The sequence below is a fragment of the Peromyscus eremicus genome, chromosome 12 (assembly GCF_949786415.1).
Source record: "Peromyscus eremicus chromosome 12, PerEre_H2_v1, whole genome shotgun sequence".
NCBI classification, from domain to species: domain Eukaryota; kingdom Metazoa; phylum Chordata; class Mammalia; order Rodentia; family Cricetidae; genus Peromyscus; species Peromyscus eremicus.
The window spans coordinates 61,825,960-61,841,044 of NC_081428.1; the positions used below are offsets into that span (position 1 = coordinate 61,825,960).

The following is a 15,085-nucleotide window of genomic DNA, read 5'->3' on the forward strand; positions in this document are numbered from 1 at the left end:
AGAGAGAGAGGAGAGAGAGGGAGGGAGGGAGGGAGGGAGAGAAGCTAGACTTTATTGTCTAAAGAGCTAGAGAGCTGGTCATGTGCTCCACCAAGCACCCCCAGGCACCTGAAGACTCACTAGACCTTGGATCATACCAGGGACAGATGGAGTATGGGGGAGGGGGTACATCAAAAACGAGACGCGGTTGCAGGAAAGATGCAGGCTCAGCATTAAGAGTGAGCACACCCCATTCCTCCATATCTCTTAAGAGTGGCGGCTGGAAGGATACCTACACTTAATCTGATGGCCTTCCAACCCACAAGGTCCAGTGCTGCAGCACAAGGGGCCGTTCCCGGGCAGTGGGCGCCCTCTGCAGCCAGATACAGGTACTGCAGGGCGGAGGCCGCGTCCTTCCCCGGTGCAGACATGGCTGGCGGTTTTCTCACACCATCGCCAGCTCTCACCAGGAAGAGTGCAGTTAATACTGTCCGGCCATCGTAAGAATGAGAGAAACTGTAGTGTCTTGCCCAAGGTCGCGGACCCAGGCAATGATAAACTCCGTGCTTGAGTCTCCAGGGATCCTGGCTCACTCATCCCTGGAGGTCGTTGTCCGCAAGCCCCTTGAACAGGCCTGACACCCTCATCGGAAACCAACAATTAACATTTAATGAGGACTGGCAGATGTCAATACTCCCACCATTGAAACGACAGGGGCTTGGCCCAGGTGGACCACGAGGTTTCAGATGGGGAAGTATAGGTTCAGGTGGTCCAGGCTCAGTGTGCGTCGGGGCGAGCCTCGTCTAGGCGTCTCCGACAGCAAGGACAGCCGTGGGCTGGCATCAATCTAAACACAGAGTGGGGACATGCAGGCTTCCTCCAGCCTCCCCAGCTCCAGGTCCCAGCCAACCCCGGTGCTCCACCCCCAACCCCCAACTCCCCATGGACGGAGCCAAGGGGAGACTAGCCCCTCAAGGCAACGGGTTGGGAGGGAATCTGTGGTGACCACGCCCACCGTAATTCTTACGTCCCACTTCCGTGTATTTCAATGAAATTGGGCCGTGTGGAAAATTTTATCTACCTAAAGGAACATTCTTCAAAACAGTATAAACCGTAGGCTAATCTCTGTCCTCATTAACAGTGACTGGCCCAGGTCCAGAGTAAGTTGGGATGCGGTCTTTTCTCTGTTTCTGGGGGGCATCTGAGAGTGTTCTGGAGGCCTGTGACACCCTCGTTCAAGGTCCCTCCAGGTTTAACATGTCTCCACCAAGCTCTGAGTACCCCAGCTTCAGGGCCAGCCCCACCTCCTGGGGACTTTCCCACAGGGGCCTTTGCCTTCTCACCTCCTTGAGAACAATGACTTCACCACTTCCTCGAGGCCCCTTCCCTGCTCTGTTCGTAGGAGGTTGGGGCTGGGGTCCAGGGGGATCAGGGGGATCAGAGGGGCCAGGGGGGCCTGGGGAACAGTGTTCAGGAGGACACGGTGGTGAGGGCTGTGTCTTCTCATAGATCCATTCCGTCCCGACCGGTCTTTGCAGACAGACGACTTCAGACATGTACCTAAAGAAACAAGCCAGATGCAAGGGGTCAATGCCCTTCTTAGCCAGGGCCCCATCCTCCCTCTCAGTTTGGGGACATATCCCAGAGGCCAGCCCTGCCCGGAGCTAGGCTAGCCTTTTCTGGTTGCAGCTCCCTCATCCCCTCAACCCACAAGAACTCACAGAAGGGCCCAATGGTCCCCCGTGGGGGGTGGGGGGGACCCCAAAGGAAAGGCCTGAACCGTGCAAGATCTGAGAGCAGGAGTGAGGGGCCACTTCATCTATCAGCCCTGGGGTCCATTATTCAGATGTCTCTTTTCCCAACTCACTTGGGACTCAGTGGCGCACACATTGTTAGATACCAGTTCCTGGCAAAGCCCTGGTCGAAAGGGTTGTATTCTTGATGGTTCCTGCACTGGAAGGGTATGGGGATGAGAAAATGTCAGAACTGGCCAGTCCCTCATGGCAGCTCCCTGCCCTCATCCAGTCAGCTCAGCTCCAGCTGCCACTGGATTGCAAAGGAGGGCAGGGAAGCCGGAGAGTGAGCTGGACTCACCGGAAAAGCACCCCCATTCTGAGCAGCTAGGCTGATGTTAACACTATCCCCATCACCTGTACGCCCCTTTGTAGCAACCTTGCTCTCCGTGGCCACACATACCCTCCACTGACCTTCCAGACAGGTGTTCAGACCCTCCCGTAACCACTCAGCCCCTCCACAGACAGTCCCACTTCCAACCACTGCTTCTTGGCCTTCCCACCACTCATCTTTGACTTCTGGATATTTGTCTTCATGGAATTTCACCATCCCGAAGGTCAGCAGTGGTTTGGATCAGATTTTTCCCAGCCAGCATCACATGGCCTAGGAAAGCCTGGCCCGGATGTGGTGATACGGCAAAAGTCAAGCTCAACGTTCAAGTCCTCCTCTGGCCACTTTCTTTTTGGTTTGTTTGTTTGTCTGTCTGTCTGTCTGAGAGTCTCACTCTGAAGCCCAGCATGGCCTAGAACTCACTTTTTTCTTTCTTTCTTTCTTTCTTTCTTTCTTTTCTTTTTTTTTTTTTTTTTTTTTTTTTTGGTTTTTCGAGACAGAGTTTCTCTGTGTCACTTTGCGCTTTTCCTGGAACTCACTCTGTAGCCCAGGCTGGCCTCGAACTCACAGAGATCCACCTGGTTCTGCCTCCTGAGTGCTGGGATTAAAGGCGCATGCCATCACCACCTGGCCTAGAACTCACTTTTGTTGCCCAGGCTAGCCTCAAACTTGCAGTGATCCTCCATGCTGTGGTTAAAGGGGTGCACCACCATGCCCAACGTCCCCTGGACACTCTTAACTAGGGTCTCCATGCCCCTTTCCACTCATCCCGAGACCCCACCTCCTGCAGGCTAAGCCTTATCCCAGCTTAGAGAGTCTTGGGCACAAGGAAAAATGGTCCAGCCGCAGCCCTGCCTGCTCCCAACTGCCCCGTGCCCCATGCTCCTGTTATCAAGACTTGAATCTTCAATACTCCAAAAGAAACCAGGACTCCAGTCGGGACGCCATGGCCCAAAAGCTACACGAACCATCGTGCTATGGAAAGGCCCGGCTCCTTCAATGTGGCTGAGGCCATTAAGAGAGACAGGTAGCCCCGCTGGGGATTCTGACAGAATGTTTAGAAGGATTTGATACAATTGGCAGAATTTTAAAAGTTACACGGAAAACAATCAGCTAGATACATAGGAAATATAGAAAAATGTTGATTTGTATGACATAGAAAATGCTTAATATGCTGGGCAGTAGTGGCGCATGCCTCTAGTCCCAGCACTCAGGAGGCAGAGGCAGGTGAATCTTTGTGAGTTTGAGGACAGCCTGGTTGACAGAGTGAGTTCCAGGATAGTCAGGACTACATAGAGAAACTCTTTTTGAAAAACCAGGATTACACAAAGAAACACTTTCTTAAAAAATGGGAGGGGGGAGGAGGGAGGGGGAGGAGAGAGAGAGAGAGAGAGAGAGCGCTTAATAAAGTCTTAAGACCCAACCAATCCATCTGAGTATGTTCCTTTGCCCACAGGGGCCCTCTCAGACATAAAGAGAATCAGGGATGCATACGTGTGTGCACACACACACACTCGCGTACATGTACACAAATACTTCACAGTGAAAAACTTCTGCTATTTGGAACCTGAAAAGAAAATGAAATGATGAGCTATAGCTCTCAAGAAAATATTTTTAAAACACACATCTGAACCCAGAATACATAAAGAACTCCTAAGACACAAAAGGGAAATAATCCAATTTTTAAATGGGCAAAATATTGGAGCATACGTTACATCAAAGGTGCACATTGCTCAACATCACTCTCTTGAGGAAAATACAAATCAAAGCTACTGGATGCCGCCACACATTTTCTTGATGGGCTAAAAAACAAAAAAACAAAAACAAAAACAAACAACTAAACAAGCCTCCAACAGTGTCAAGTGTTGGCAAGGAGGCAGAGCAACAGGAATTCTCATCTGTCCTTGTACGAATGCAAAATGGTGTTTTGGAAGGCAATCTGCTAATTTAGCATAAAATTAAACACACAGCTACCTCATGACCCAGGATTTACACACTAGGAAAGCTTAGGTTCTGGATACCAATGTTCAGACTGAGTTCACTTTATAATTGCCCCAAACTAGAAAGGATGTAAAAATCCTTCAGTTGGTGAACGCAAGTCAGTAGAGCATCCATACAAGTCAATGCGATGCTACGCCGTGATAAAGAGGAATAAACTGACCGGAACAGCGAGGGTGAATCTCAAGTGTGTTGTGCTAAGCAAGCCAAGGCAGACTCGAAAGACAATGATTTCATTTATGTGGGCTTCTCAAAGATAAAACAAAACAACAACAAAAATCCCTATGGGGGGAAAACAAATCAACCTTTGTCTAGGATGTAATAAGACGACAAATCACCTACAAAAGGCCTTGAAAGAATCTTCTGGAGTAATGACGCACTACTTTCAGATCCCCTTACCATGACCCCCATGTTTCCTCTGCATCAAGACTAACTCCCAGCCGGGCGGTGATGGTGCATGCCTTTAATCCCCGCACTTGGGAGGCAGAACCAGGCGGATCTCTGTGAGTTCGAGGCCAGCCTGGTCTACAGAGCGCGATCCAAGACAGGCACCAAAACTACACAGAGAAACCCTGTCTCGAAAAACGAAAAAAAAAAAAAAAAGACTAACTCCCACGCTCGATTTTACTGGCTGCTTTAATGTGACCGGTTCTGAGGGCGTCTGCTCAATTGCCAGTGCTTCGGTCCCGAATTAGAGCAGCTTCCTCACTCTCTTAGTTACATTCATTCTGCTTTCAGCCATATTGATGCCATTAACCCCAGCTGCCAACGAGCATGAGCCAGGGGGATCGAAAGTTCAAGGCCTTCCCGAGTAAGTTTCAAAAAGGCGGGGCTTGGGATACAGCTGAGTGGTAGAGCACTTGCCTAGCATTTTCCAGGCCCTGGGTTCAATCCCCAGTATTGGTAGGGGGATTTTTTTTTTTTTCCTGTTTTCTGGCTCCCTAGTCCTTTTGCAAAGCTAGAAACGCCCGATCCTTCAAGATCACATTAGGGCACACAGAGCGGCGTTTCGGGCCTGTCTAACTCCTTCCTCCTTCTCTCGGTCCCAACTACACAGCCCAGGACTGGCTTTTCTCGGTGTGGTCCAGGGAAAGTGGGGGATGCTGCCTTTATCTACGTCCCTTTGCTGGTCCTCAAACCCAGGCAGCCCAGCCCACGGCCGCGCCTCGGGACGGAGGGCGACCACCAGGCTCCAGCAGGTGGCGCTGTGGTCTGAGCTGCTGCTGCTGCTGCTGCTGCGGCTGCGGCTGCGGCTGCGGCTGCGGCTGCGGCTGCGGCTGCTGCTGCGGACCCGCGTCCTGAAGGCCTTACCCTCAGGGCCAAAGGCACTGGAGGATCAGATCCAGAGGACCCAAGATGCTGCCCACAGCCAGACATCCGGGCGCCCACGCTCCACCCCACATACCTTGCTCTCGCAGGAGCGCTCCGCCGTGCTCACAGATATGGCCTGGATCAGCAGCAGCAGGACGAGCGGAATCAGGAAGCCCGCCGCGGGTGCAGCCACCAGGACGCTGACCAGCTAAGGAGCCACGCCGGGTCCAGCTCATCTTCCCCGCTCCACCATTACTCCCACCACCCTCTCCGGAGCACCTCACCGTGGCCCTGCTTGTCCCTTTTAGACCTTCTTAAGTGGCCCCCCTGGGTTCTTAGTGCTCCTTAGTTTTTGTTTTACTCCATCCGTTTCCTTACCCTCACCGGCCCATACTGAGCCTCTCCAGCTAGCTTCATCCATCACCGGCTCCACCCTCAGAGAGCTCATCTGTCACCTGCCTCCACCCCTCCCCCACTGCTCCTCACGGGGGGCGGGGGGGGGGTTCTTGGACATGTGTAGATACGCCATAATCTTGTCCACCGAGAAGGGCAGATGGCTTGTACGAATCAGGAATATCAGGCAGGTGAGGAGCAGGGCGCCCGAGTAGAGGCAGAGGGACAGGACCAGCACCATAAAGAGGCGGAAGTTGCGGTGACCGATGCAGTTATTGACCCATTTGCAATGGTGATCAAAGTCCTGTGACAGGGAGAGGAGCAGGCCTCCAGGATCCGTCCTTTGGCCCAGCTTCCATCACCCCAAACAACTCAGCCCTCTAGGTCACTTACTGTTGCCCCCTTACCCCCCCACACACACACACTGACTTTCACCCCCAGGGAGAATCCTGGTGACCGAAGTCCCTAATGCTGGCGTTTCTGGTTAGAACACAATTAAGACTCTGTGTCTTGAGACTTATCCTGGTATAGCTTTCAGTCGGACAAAGACCATTTCTGGGCCTTTCCTTTCTCTCTCTTTTTTTTTTTTAAAGATTTATTTATTTATTATGTATACAGAAAAGGGTGCCATCTCATTACAGATGGCTGTGAGCCACCATATGGGTGCTGGGAATTGAACTCAGGACCTCTGGAAGAGCAGTCAGTGCTCTTAACCTCTGAGCCATCTCTCCAGCCCTCCTTTCTCATCTATTAGGTGAAGATTAAAAAAAAAAAAAAAAAAACAGAAATAAAAAAAAACCAGCCTGGCCCAGCCAGAGTCCCTCCTCACGTTTGTAAGCTGCTGTACCAGTGCATGGAGACAAGCTTGCACAAACCCGGAGACCCAACTCAAACATCCAAAGGGCAGGGAAAGTCCTCAGACCAGGCCTGTAGCCAACTGAAGGGTGTAGATGCCCAGCGACAGCACACCAGAAGACGGACAGAGACAGTTTTCCCCGTCCCCTTCCCCAGGGCCAGAGCAAATGACAGTGCCCACGCTGACATGCCAACCTCCCTGGACAGATGCAGGCACAGAGGCAGTGCCCTGTGTGAGGGACCAGGAACAGGGGGACTCGCGGTCATCCTTGGCCCTCACCAGTCACGGAAAAGTCTCATGCCCACGGCCGGGTCACATATGATGAGGCTTTAGGTTCTGGCCAGGTCTGGGTGACAGGTTGGCAGACAGGCAGGCAGCAGGGGGTCTCACCTCCACGCATATGTTGCACCAGGGGCAGTGGTAGGTCCGGGGTGGGCGATGAAAGCAGCACTTGGAGCACCATTGCAGGCGGAAGGCCCTTTGATTCACGCTCACCACGTACACCATCATGGGGTCCTCATCGACCGAGCCTGGCGTGGAAGAGGGTTAGGCAGTAGCCTTCGCACTGTGCCCTGGGCAGCCCTACAGCAGCCCTGGGCACAGGGAATGTTCCAGGAAGAGGTGCGTAAGGGAATCCCTGACCTAACGGAGCAAGCGGACCATCAGAGAGAGGGAGAGATGTTGGGGGGCGTGCTCCAGCTAGCCTGGTGTAAAGAACTCTGCCTTTGAAACAGTGGCATTTGAGTTTTGTGTGTAGTGGGACAAAGGAAAGCCCCATGGTTTGGACAAGTCTGCAGGCTTCCTTCTCCAGCCTACTCAGCCCACCCTTCTGAAGCAATTGGAAAAATTCCAGGGTCCTGTTCCCCCACCCCCAACTCCACACCGTGGTGGCTCAGGAAATGAAATACTAGAGCCAGAACGGTACTGCCATGGGGTATAGAGGCCCCGAGGCTGGAGGTGGGGCACCGGCCTTTGGGGGTGCCACCTTCTCCTTCCAGGGGGCTGAGTCCTCACCTCGATGTAAGATGCCAGGGTCTGAGAAGTTGAGCGAAACAAGACTGAAGAAGGTGAGGATGAAGAGCGGGCCTGTGACCATGGGAAAGACCCACTCTCCGTTCTGAGCCAGCCACCTACAACTGAGACCAGAACCACTTTCAGTCCTGAGCGGAGCAGCCCAGAGCTCCTCCCCAGGCCCTGACCAGCTCCGTCAGGATTCACAGAGCTGAAACCCAGCTCTAAGCATCCGGGCAAGCGACAGGCTCACCGAGGCCCCACCAAAGGTCACCGGCATTACCACCTCATTCACCCCCCCACCCCATCCCCATGCTCCAATACTCCAAAACTCCGCACCTGCACATGGCCCTCCAACTAGGCAGTTGTTCCCTGGGCCTTCCATGACTCCTTCCTGCCTCCCCCTGCCTCTGTTTCCATCCTGTCTCCGTATAAGAAACCTAACAGATGACATGGGACACTTACGGGAACCCGAAGAAAAGGCCACTCAGAAAGACCAGCAGCATCACATTGAAGGCGGCAAACAGACTCGGGAGGAACCATGACCGCGGGACCACAGGCATCTGCTGTGGCTCCTTCACACGAGTCATGTCCTCTTTTGGGAAAGGCATGGCTAGCGCCTAGAAAGAGACGGTTCGACTGGCCAAGTGCGCGCTGTGCAAGCATGAGGACCTCCGTTCGATCCTCAGGTCCCAGGTACAAGCAGGGTGTGTGGGTATATACCGTTAGCAGCCACAAGAGGATCTTGGGGCTTACTGGCCAGGCAGTTCAGCCAAACAGCAAGCTCCAGAGTCCAGCGAGAGACCTTGTCTCAGAAAGTAAGGTGAGATTACTTAAGGAAGACAACCGATTTTGGGATCACACACACACACACACACACACACACACACACACACACACACACACGCACGAAGGAGAGGGCATGACTCTCATACTCACAGGACTCCTGATGACTCCCACAATTTGATTGTCCATAGCAACAGAAGCCACAGCCCAGGAGAGGAGAGCAAAAGCCTCATTGTGATGTCACAGAGGCAGAGGGATGGAGGCTGTGGATGCTTGGGGGTCACTTTCAATAGCAGCTCTCCTCCCCATCACTCACACTGGAGTCTAAGATGCCCCCAGCCCTGGCTCGGAAGCTGCTGGGCTTTGTCTCCCAGAGGGTCACTTGCTGTGGCTCTTTTGATGGACTGGAGGTCTCAAGAGAGGGGACACTGGGACACTGACTGACTTTCAAAGGGATTGGTGTAGTCCTCATGAGACACCACCCCCCCCCCCCCATTTAGCAGGTCATTATAAAAATCATAGGACTAAAAAAAGCATTTAGCAGGTCATTATAAAAGTCATAGGACTGACTCCTCCCCAGTCCCAGAATCTCTCTGTCATGTGACTTCCTGAGGAGATGTGAACAGACACTACTTCACCCCAGGCAGAGCCGATGACAGACGGAAGGACCGATGCCACCCAGATCTAGCTTGGTGAACCAGTAATCACTGAGGATGTCACCCAGATCTAGCTTGGTGAACCAGTAATCACTGAGGATGCCACCCAGATCTAGCTTGGTGAACCAGTAATCACTGAGGTTACTTACAGAAATGCAGTTGATTTAAAGATTTATTTATTATGTATACAGAAGAGGGTGCCAGATCTCCTTACAGATGGTTGTGAGACATCATGTGGGTGCTGGGAATTGAACTCAGGACCTCTGGAAGAGCAGTCAGTGCTCTTAACCCCTGAGCCATCTCTCCAGGCCAATAAGATTTATTTCAGTTGTGTTTATGTGTATGTGTGTGTCTGTGTGAGTGTATGCTGGGCGTGGGCAAGTGCCCTCAGAAGCCGGAAGAAAGCATCAGAGCCCCTGGCACTAGAATCATAGGAGGCCCTGAGCTGCTCAACTTGGATGCTGGAAAGTGAACTTGAGATCCCTGGAAGAGCAGAGAGTGCTCCTCACCACCAGCCGTCTCTCCCGCCCTCCTTTTTCAAAGACAAAGTCTCACTATGCAGTCTTGACTGGCCTGGACTCACTATGTAGACCAGGCTGGCCTCAAACTCACAGAGATCCACCTGCCTCTGCCTCCTGAGTGCTGGGATTAAAGGCATGCGCCACCACTGCCAGGCTCACTTTAATTTCTGAGACAGAATCTCTTGGTGAACCTGGAGGTCACGAATTCTGCTAGGCTGACTAACCAATGTGCTCCAGGAATCTACCAGCTTCTGCATCCCCAGCTCTGGGATTATAAACATCCATTGCTCCACCCATGAGCTTCTAGCTGGTTGTCCTGTCTCTTGTTTCCCATTTCACCATGGAGGAATTACAGAGGAGGGTAATCCCATTAGTTTTTTTTTACAAGAGTTTTAGAAACTGAACTCAGCTTGTAAGACTTGAGGATCTCGCTTGCACTTTTAGCCACTGATCTACCTCCCCAATACCTGCCCTCTACTTTGAGATAGGGTCTCACTATGTAGCCCTGGCTAGCCTGGAGCTCATCATGTAGACCAGACTGGCCTTGAACTCAGAGATCCACTTACTTCTGCCTCCAGAGTGCTGAGATTAAAGGCGTGTGTCATCATGGCCAGCTGTCCTCAGTCTTGAAATGTGACCTTTACAAATTTCCTCTGGAGCCTGGGGAGATGGATCCTTTCAGTGAGTAAGCTACCTGCTGCACAAACGTGAGGATGTGAGCTTGGATCCTGGTGTCCCTGTAAAAACCAGGCATGCAGGCACGTGTCTGTAACCCCAGAGCTGGGGGTGCAGAGGCAGGTAGATCCCTGGAGCTCACTGGTCAGTCATCCTCAGTGAACTGGTGACCTCGAGGTTCAGTAAGAGACCCTGTCTTGAAAAATAAGGCGGAGAGCAATTTTAGGAGACACGTGATGCTGACGTGTGGCCTCCATATGCACAAGCAAACATGTTTGCACCCTTGCATGTAGGCACACGTGCACACATCCGAGAGAACACACGAATATAAAAACAAATCAAATTTCATCTGATTCGATATGACAAGCCCATAGTTATGGAACACAGACTGAACTTTATATGTAGAACATGAAAACAAAATCCCTGCAGAAATTTGGTGGCTGCTCTGTGACCTTACCAAGTACTGTGTTGCTCATTGTCTGACCCTGGAAGGTTAGGAGTGCTGGACAGCTGGGGCTGTGGGAGGAAAAGGGTGTGTCTGCATTTACAGTACAAGTAAAACTTAGGAGAAGAAGAACTCTTGAGCCTGGCCTTGGAATGGCCAAGGAGACGGGTTCAGAAAAAAAAAAAAATCTAGAGTTTTGGAATCACCTAAATAACTTTTAAAAGTAATTAATACATTTTAAAAGATTTGATTAGGTATGGTATCACATACCTTTAATCCCAGCACTTGGGAGGCTGAGGCAGGTGGATCTCCATGAGTTCAAGGCCAGCCTGGTCTACATAGCAAGTTCCAGGACAGCCAGGACTACATAGGAAGAATCTGTCTCAAAAAAAAAAAAAAAAAGGAAAAACAAACAAAAAAGACTTCTTTCTTTTTATTTTTTGTGTATGTGTGTGTATGTGAGAGCCTGCATGCCCAGTACCTGTGGAAGCCAGGAAAGAGCTAAGGATTTTCCTAGAACTGGAGTTACATGTAGCCATGAGCCACCATGTAGGACTGAACTCAGATCCTCTGCACGAATAGTGTGTATTCTTAACCCCTGAGCCATCTCTTCAGCCCCTTGTTATTTATATTCTGTGGGAAGAGCATTTTTTTCCCAGCATTTTAAGTGCATCTTGTACGTGTAGTACCATAGGGGACCAGAAGAGGGCAACAGATCCCCTGGAACTAGTTACAGGCAGTTGTGACCAGCCATGTGGGTGCTGGAAACCAAACCCAGGTCCTCTGCAAGAGCAGCCAGTGCTTTTAACCACTGAGTCATCTCTCCAGCCCCACCTAACTCTTCAGACAGAATTTAGCTAGCTAATTTGTACAGTTCTAGATCTATTGACCATAAAACAAGGGGGTCTTCAGGCACCTAATGTAAGCCCCTCAGGCCTAAGAGTCCCCTGAGGACCTCCAACTGCCAGGTTCCACCCACAGAACACTCGAACTGCCCTAGTGGCCGGACACTGCCTCCACCGTTCAGAGTAAAAAGCCCTATCTATGGACTTGAAATCCCACCAATCCTCACCCCAGGAAAGCTTCACCCTGAAAACGTCCACCCCCACCCCCAAGAAACTCTATACAAACCCCACCTTCTGCTCAGTTCTGGGCTATTTCTCACCTGAGCAGAGGCAGCCACCCTCCCGGTTTTTCCCCTCCCAATAAATCTCTTGTGTGATGCTTGTTGTGCTGTGTGACTTTGTGGTATTCCCTGGCTCCCCGCTGCCAGGATAACTTTCCATCCGAGCTGTAACGCTCACACCTGCATGTGTAAAACAAACCCAACCACAGAGCACAACACACCTTCTGAAGCCCTTCCTCAAACTCACACAGTTACTGTCACCCAAACTGGTCACCATGAAGTGCTACTTGGAGAGCCTTGACTAGTGGAGAAAATAGACTTAGAAAAACAATAATGCTGTGTCTGCAGGACAGTTGGCAACCAGCTGTAAACAGAGGCGGAGTTTTCTGTTCCAAATGAACACACAAAAGCTTATATTTATTACAAAATGCTCAGCTGATAGCTCAGGCTTATTGCTAACTAGCTTTTACATTTAAATTAACCCGTTTCTATTGATCTATGTATTGCCACATGGCCCTGGCTTTACCAGTCCTCTGGCATCTTGCTTCTTGGGTGGCTCCTCGAATCTTTCTTGACTCCGCCCCTCTTCATCTGAGTCCTCAGTTTGATTGTTCTGCCTAGCTTTATCCTGCCTTGCCATAGGCCAAACAGCTTTATTATTAACCAATGGGAGTAGCACATATTCACAGCATACAGAAGGATCTTCCCGCAGCAATCAGGACTGTAAATCTTGTGAAAAGTACATTTGTGGCTAATTTTCAGTACCTAAAAGAAATGTGAAAAGTAGTCACGGGGCCTAAAAGGCCCTCAGCCACTATACAGGGGCTGCTCTTCCAGAGGACCTAGCTTCCGTTCTCAGCACCCACGGCATGGCACACTTAACCACCTGTAAGCTCACTTCAGGGGCCCTCTGTGGGCACCACACACATGTGGCATAGACACACACAGACACATTCACAAAAGTAAAAATTAATCTTAACAAAAAGTAATCAACCAGGCAACACAGTCACTAGATATCAGCTAACTAAGACAGAACTTAATCAGCTCAGCTGGAAATAAGGGTTTGAAAAGTCTGGGACTTTCTGTGTGTGATAATTAACTAGCTGCTTCCAGACGATAATGAGAGCCCTTGATAAAATCTCATCGATTTGGGTTAGAATACTGTTCCTCTAGATAGTTACCAAGCTAACCCAGACACCTGCCAAGCAGAGCACCGTCCCCCCCCCCCCACTTTTTTGTTTTGTTTTGTTTTTTGAGAAAAGATTTGTCTGTGTAGCCCTGGCTGTCCTAGAACTCACTCTGTAGACCAGGCTAGCCTTAAACTCAGAAATTTGCCTGTTTCTGCCTCCCTCCCAAGCACTGAGATTAAAGGCGTGTACCACCACGCCCTGCTCAGAAAGCCCTTCTTAAATAAGATAGTTTTTCTTTTACCTCTTTATTTTTCCTCCCCCCCTCTTTCCCTATCAAATTTTTACCAAGAGTGATGTCTTTCAGCTACATTAAGAGCAATGTCTGTTGCCAGCTAGGTAGCACAAAGGCTTGTTCCCATTTCTCTCTCTCTCTCTCTCTCTCTCTCTCTCTCTCTCTCTCTCTCTCTCTCTCTCTCTCTCGTGAGACAGGCTCTCATAATGCATCTTAGGCTGGTCTAGAATCCCTTATGTATCCCAGGCTGGCCTCAGACTCACAGCTGTCCTCCTGTCTCAGCCTCCTACCACCATGGCTGGCTTGAGTTTCATTTCTTCTCAAAGCCGTATAACAATTCACGCTATGCCACGTTTTCTTTATCCACTCATCTGCCAGTAGATGTTTAGGCTGCTCCCGTTTTGGCTACTGTAAACATTGCTGTCATGGATGTCTGTTTGCAAATACTTATTCAAGTCCCTTCACCTTTTTTCTTTCCTTTTTTTTTTTTTTTTTTTTTTGGTTTTTCGAGACAGGGTTTCTCTGTGTAGCCTTGCGCCTTTCCTGGAACTCACTTGGTAGTCCAGGCTAGCCTCGAACTCACAGAGATCCTCCTGGCTTTGCCTCCTGAGTGCTGGGATTAAAGGTGTGCGCCACCACCGCCCAGCCCCTTCACCTTTTCTTAAGGACATGTGTGAGGAAGTAGCATGCTGGGGCATGTGGGAATTATGTGTTTAATAGAGGAATTACTATTGTGCTCTCCAGAGCAGCGGGACCATTTTAAATTCCCACCAGTGTGTAAGTGTTCCCATCCCCCCACATCTTACCTAACACTTTGTTTCCTAACTTTTACTTAAAAAAAAAAATGTGTAGCCGGGTGGCAGTGGTGCACGCCTTTAATCCCAGCACTCGGGAGGCAGAGCCAGGTAGATCTCCGTGAGTTCAAGGCCAGCCTGGTCTATACAGCAAGCTCCAGGACAGGCACCAAAACTACACGAAGAAGCACTGTCTCGAAAAATAAAACAAAACAAAAAAATAAAAATGTGTATAGGTGTTTTGCTTGCATGTACATATGTGTGTCATGGGCATGCCTGGTACCTGCGAGGCTAGAAGGGGGAACTTGAGTTACAGAAGGTTGTGAGCCACCCTGTGGGTGCTGAGAATTGAACCCAGGTCCTCTGGAAGAATAGCCAGTGCTCTTAAGTGCTGAGCCACCTCTCCAGCCCCATAATAACCATTTCCAATGGGCATGTCACAGGCAGCTCATTGTACTTTTAAAATCTTAACAAAAATTCAAAAGGAAGCATGATTCTCCCCCACCCCCCTTTGGTTTTTTCGAGACAGGGTTTCTCTGTGTAGCTTTGGCGCCTTTCCTGGATCTCGCTCTGTAGACCAGGCTGGCCTCGAACTCAGAGATCCACCTGCCTCTGCCTCCCGAGTGCTGGGATTAAAGGCGTGTGCCACCACCGCCCGGCTAGGAAGCATGATTCTTATGTGCAGAAAAGTACAAAATGCAGCTGAGAAAGACAGAGGACTCCTAGATGAATAACGATCCTAAGCTGATGATTGAAAGGCTTGGTACCCTCAGGACCGCGCTAGCCTCCAACAGTTCATACATCAGTGCGGTTCCCTTCTTCCTTTCATCTTTCTTTTTCTTTCAAGACAAGATCTCCTGTACCCCAAGCTGGCATCCAAGTCCCTCTAGAACCAAGGAGGACTGTGAACATCTGACTCTCCCACTTACACCTAAGAATGCTGGCACTCCAGGATGCTGCCCCACACCTGGTTTATGGGATGCCAAGG

General features: G+C 50.5%; 1 protein-coding gene across 5 annotated transcripts; it reads right to left on the bottom strand.

The window, feature by feature from the left end:
• Window positions 1-625: 625 nt before the first annotated feature.
• On the bottom strand, window positions 626-8,671 carry Zdhhc19 (zinc finger DHHC-type palmitoyltransferase 19). 5 transcript variants are annotated; one of them, XM_059277286.1, is made up of 10 exons: window positions 8,612-8,626; window positions 8,396-8,477; window positions 8,138-8,292; window positions 7,676-7,797; window positions 7,052-7,191; window positions 5,937-6,109; window positions 5,507-5,612; window positions 1,847-1,932; window positions 1,323-1,539; window positions 626-826 (listed from the first exon to the last, which is right to left on the bottom strand). In XM_059277286.1, the coding sequence occupies exons 3-10, from the start codon at window positions 8,281-8,283 to the stop codon at window positions 722-724; spliced, it is 1,095 nt and encodes a 364-aa protein (XP_059133269.1). In that variant the 5' UTR covers window positions 8,284-8,292; window positions 8,396-8,477; window positions 8,612-8,626; the 3' UTR covers window positions 626-721. The 5 variants fall into 5 exon arrangements, with proteins under 5 accessions (XP_059133269.1, XP_059133267.1, XP_059133266.1 ...); XM_059277284.1 differs by having other exon boundaries at window positions 8,138-8,477; window positions 8,612-8,671; XM_059277283.1 differs by lacking the exon at window positions 8,396-8,477 and having other exon boundaries at window positions 8,612-8,659.
• Window positions 8,672-15,085: the final 6,414 nt, after the last annotated feature.

Excerpts from the sequence above, each read along its gene's own strand:
- Zdhhc19 (XM_059277283.1), bottom strand. The coding sequence starts at position 8,647 with ATGGACAATCAAATTGTGGGAGTCATCAGGAGTCCT. Across the intron at positions 7,798-8,137 it reads GGCCTTTTCTTCGGGTTCCC|TTGTAGGTGGCTGGCTCAGA; the intron begins GTAAGTGTCCCA and ends TTCTGGTCTCAG. Across the intron at positions 7,192-7,675 it reads CCCTGGCATCTTACATCGAG|GCTCGGTCGATGAGGACCCC; the intron begins GTGAGGACTCAG and ends CTTCCACGCCAG.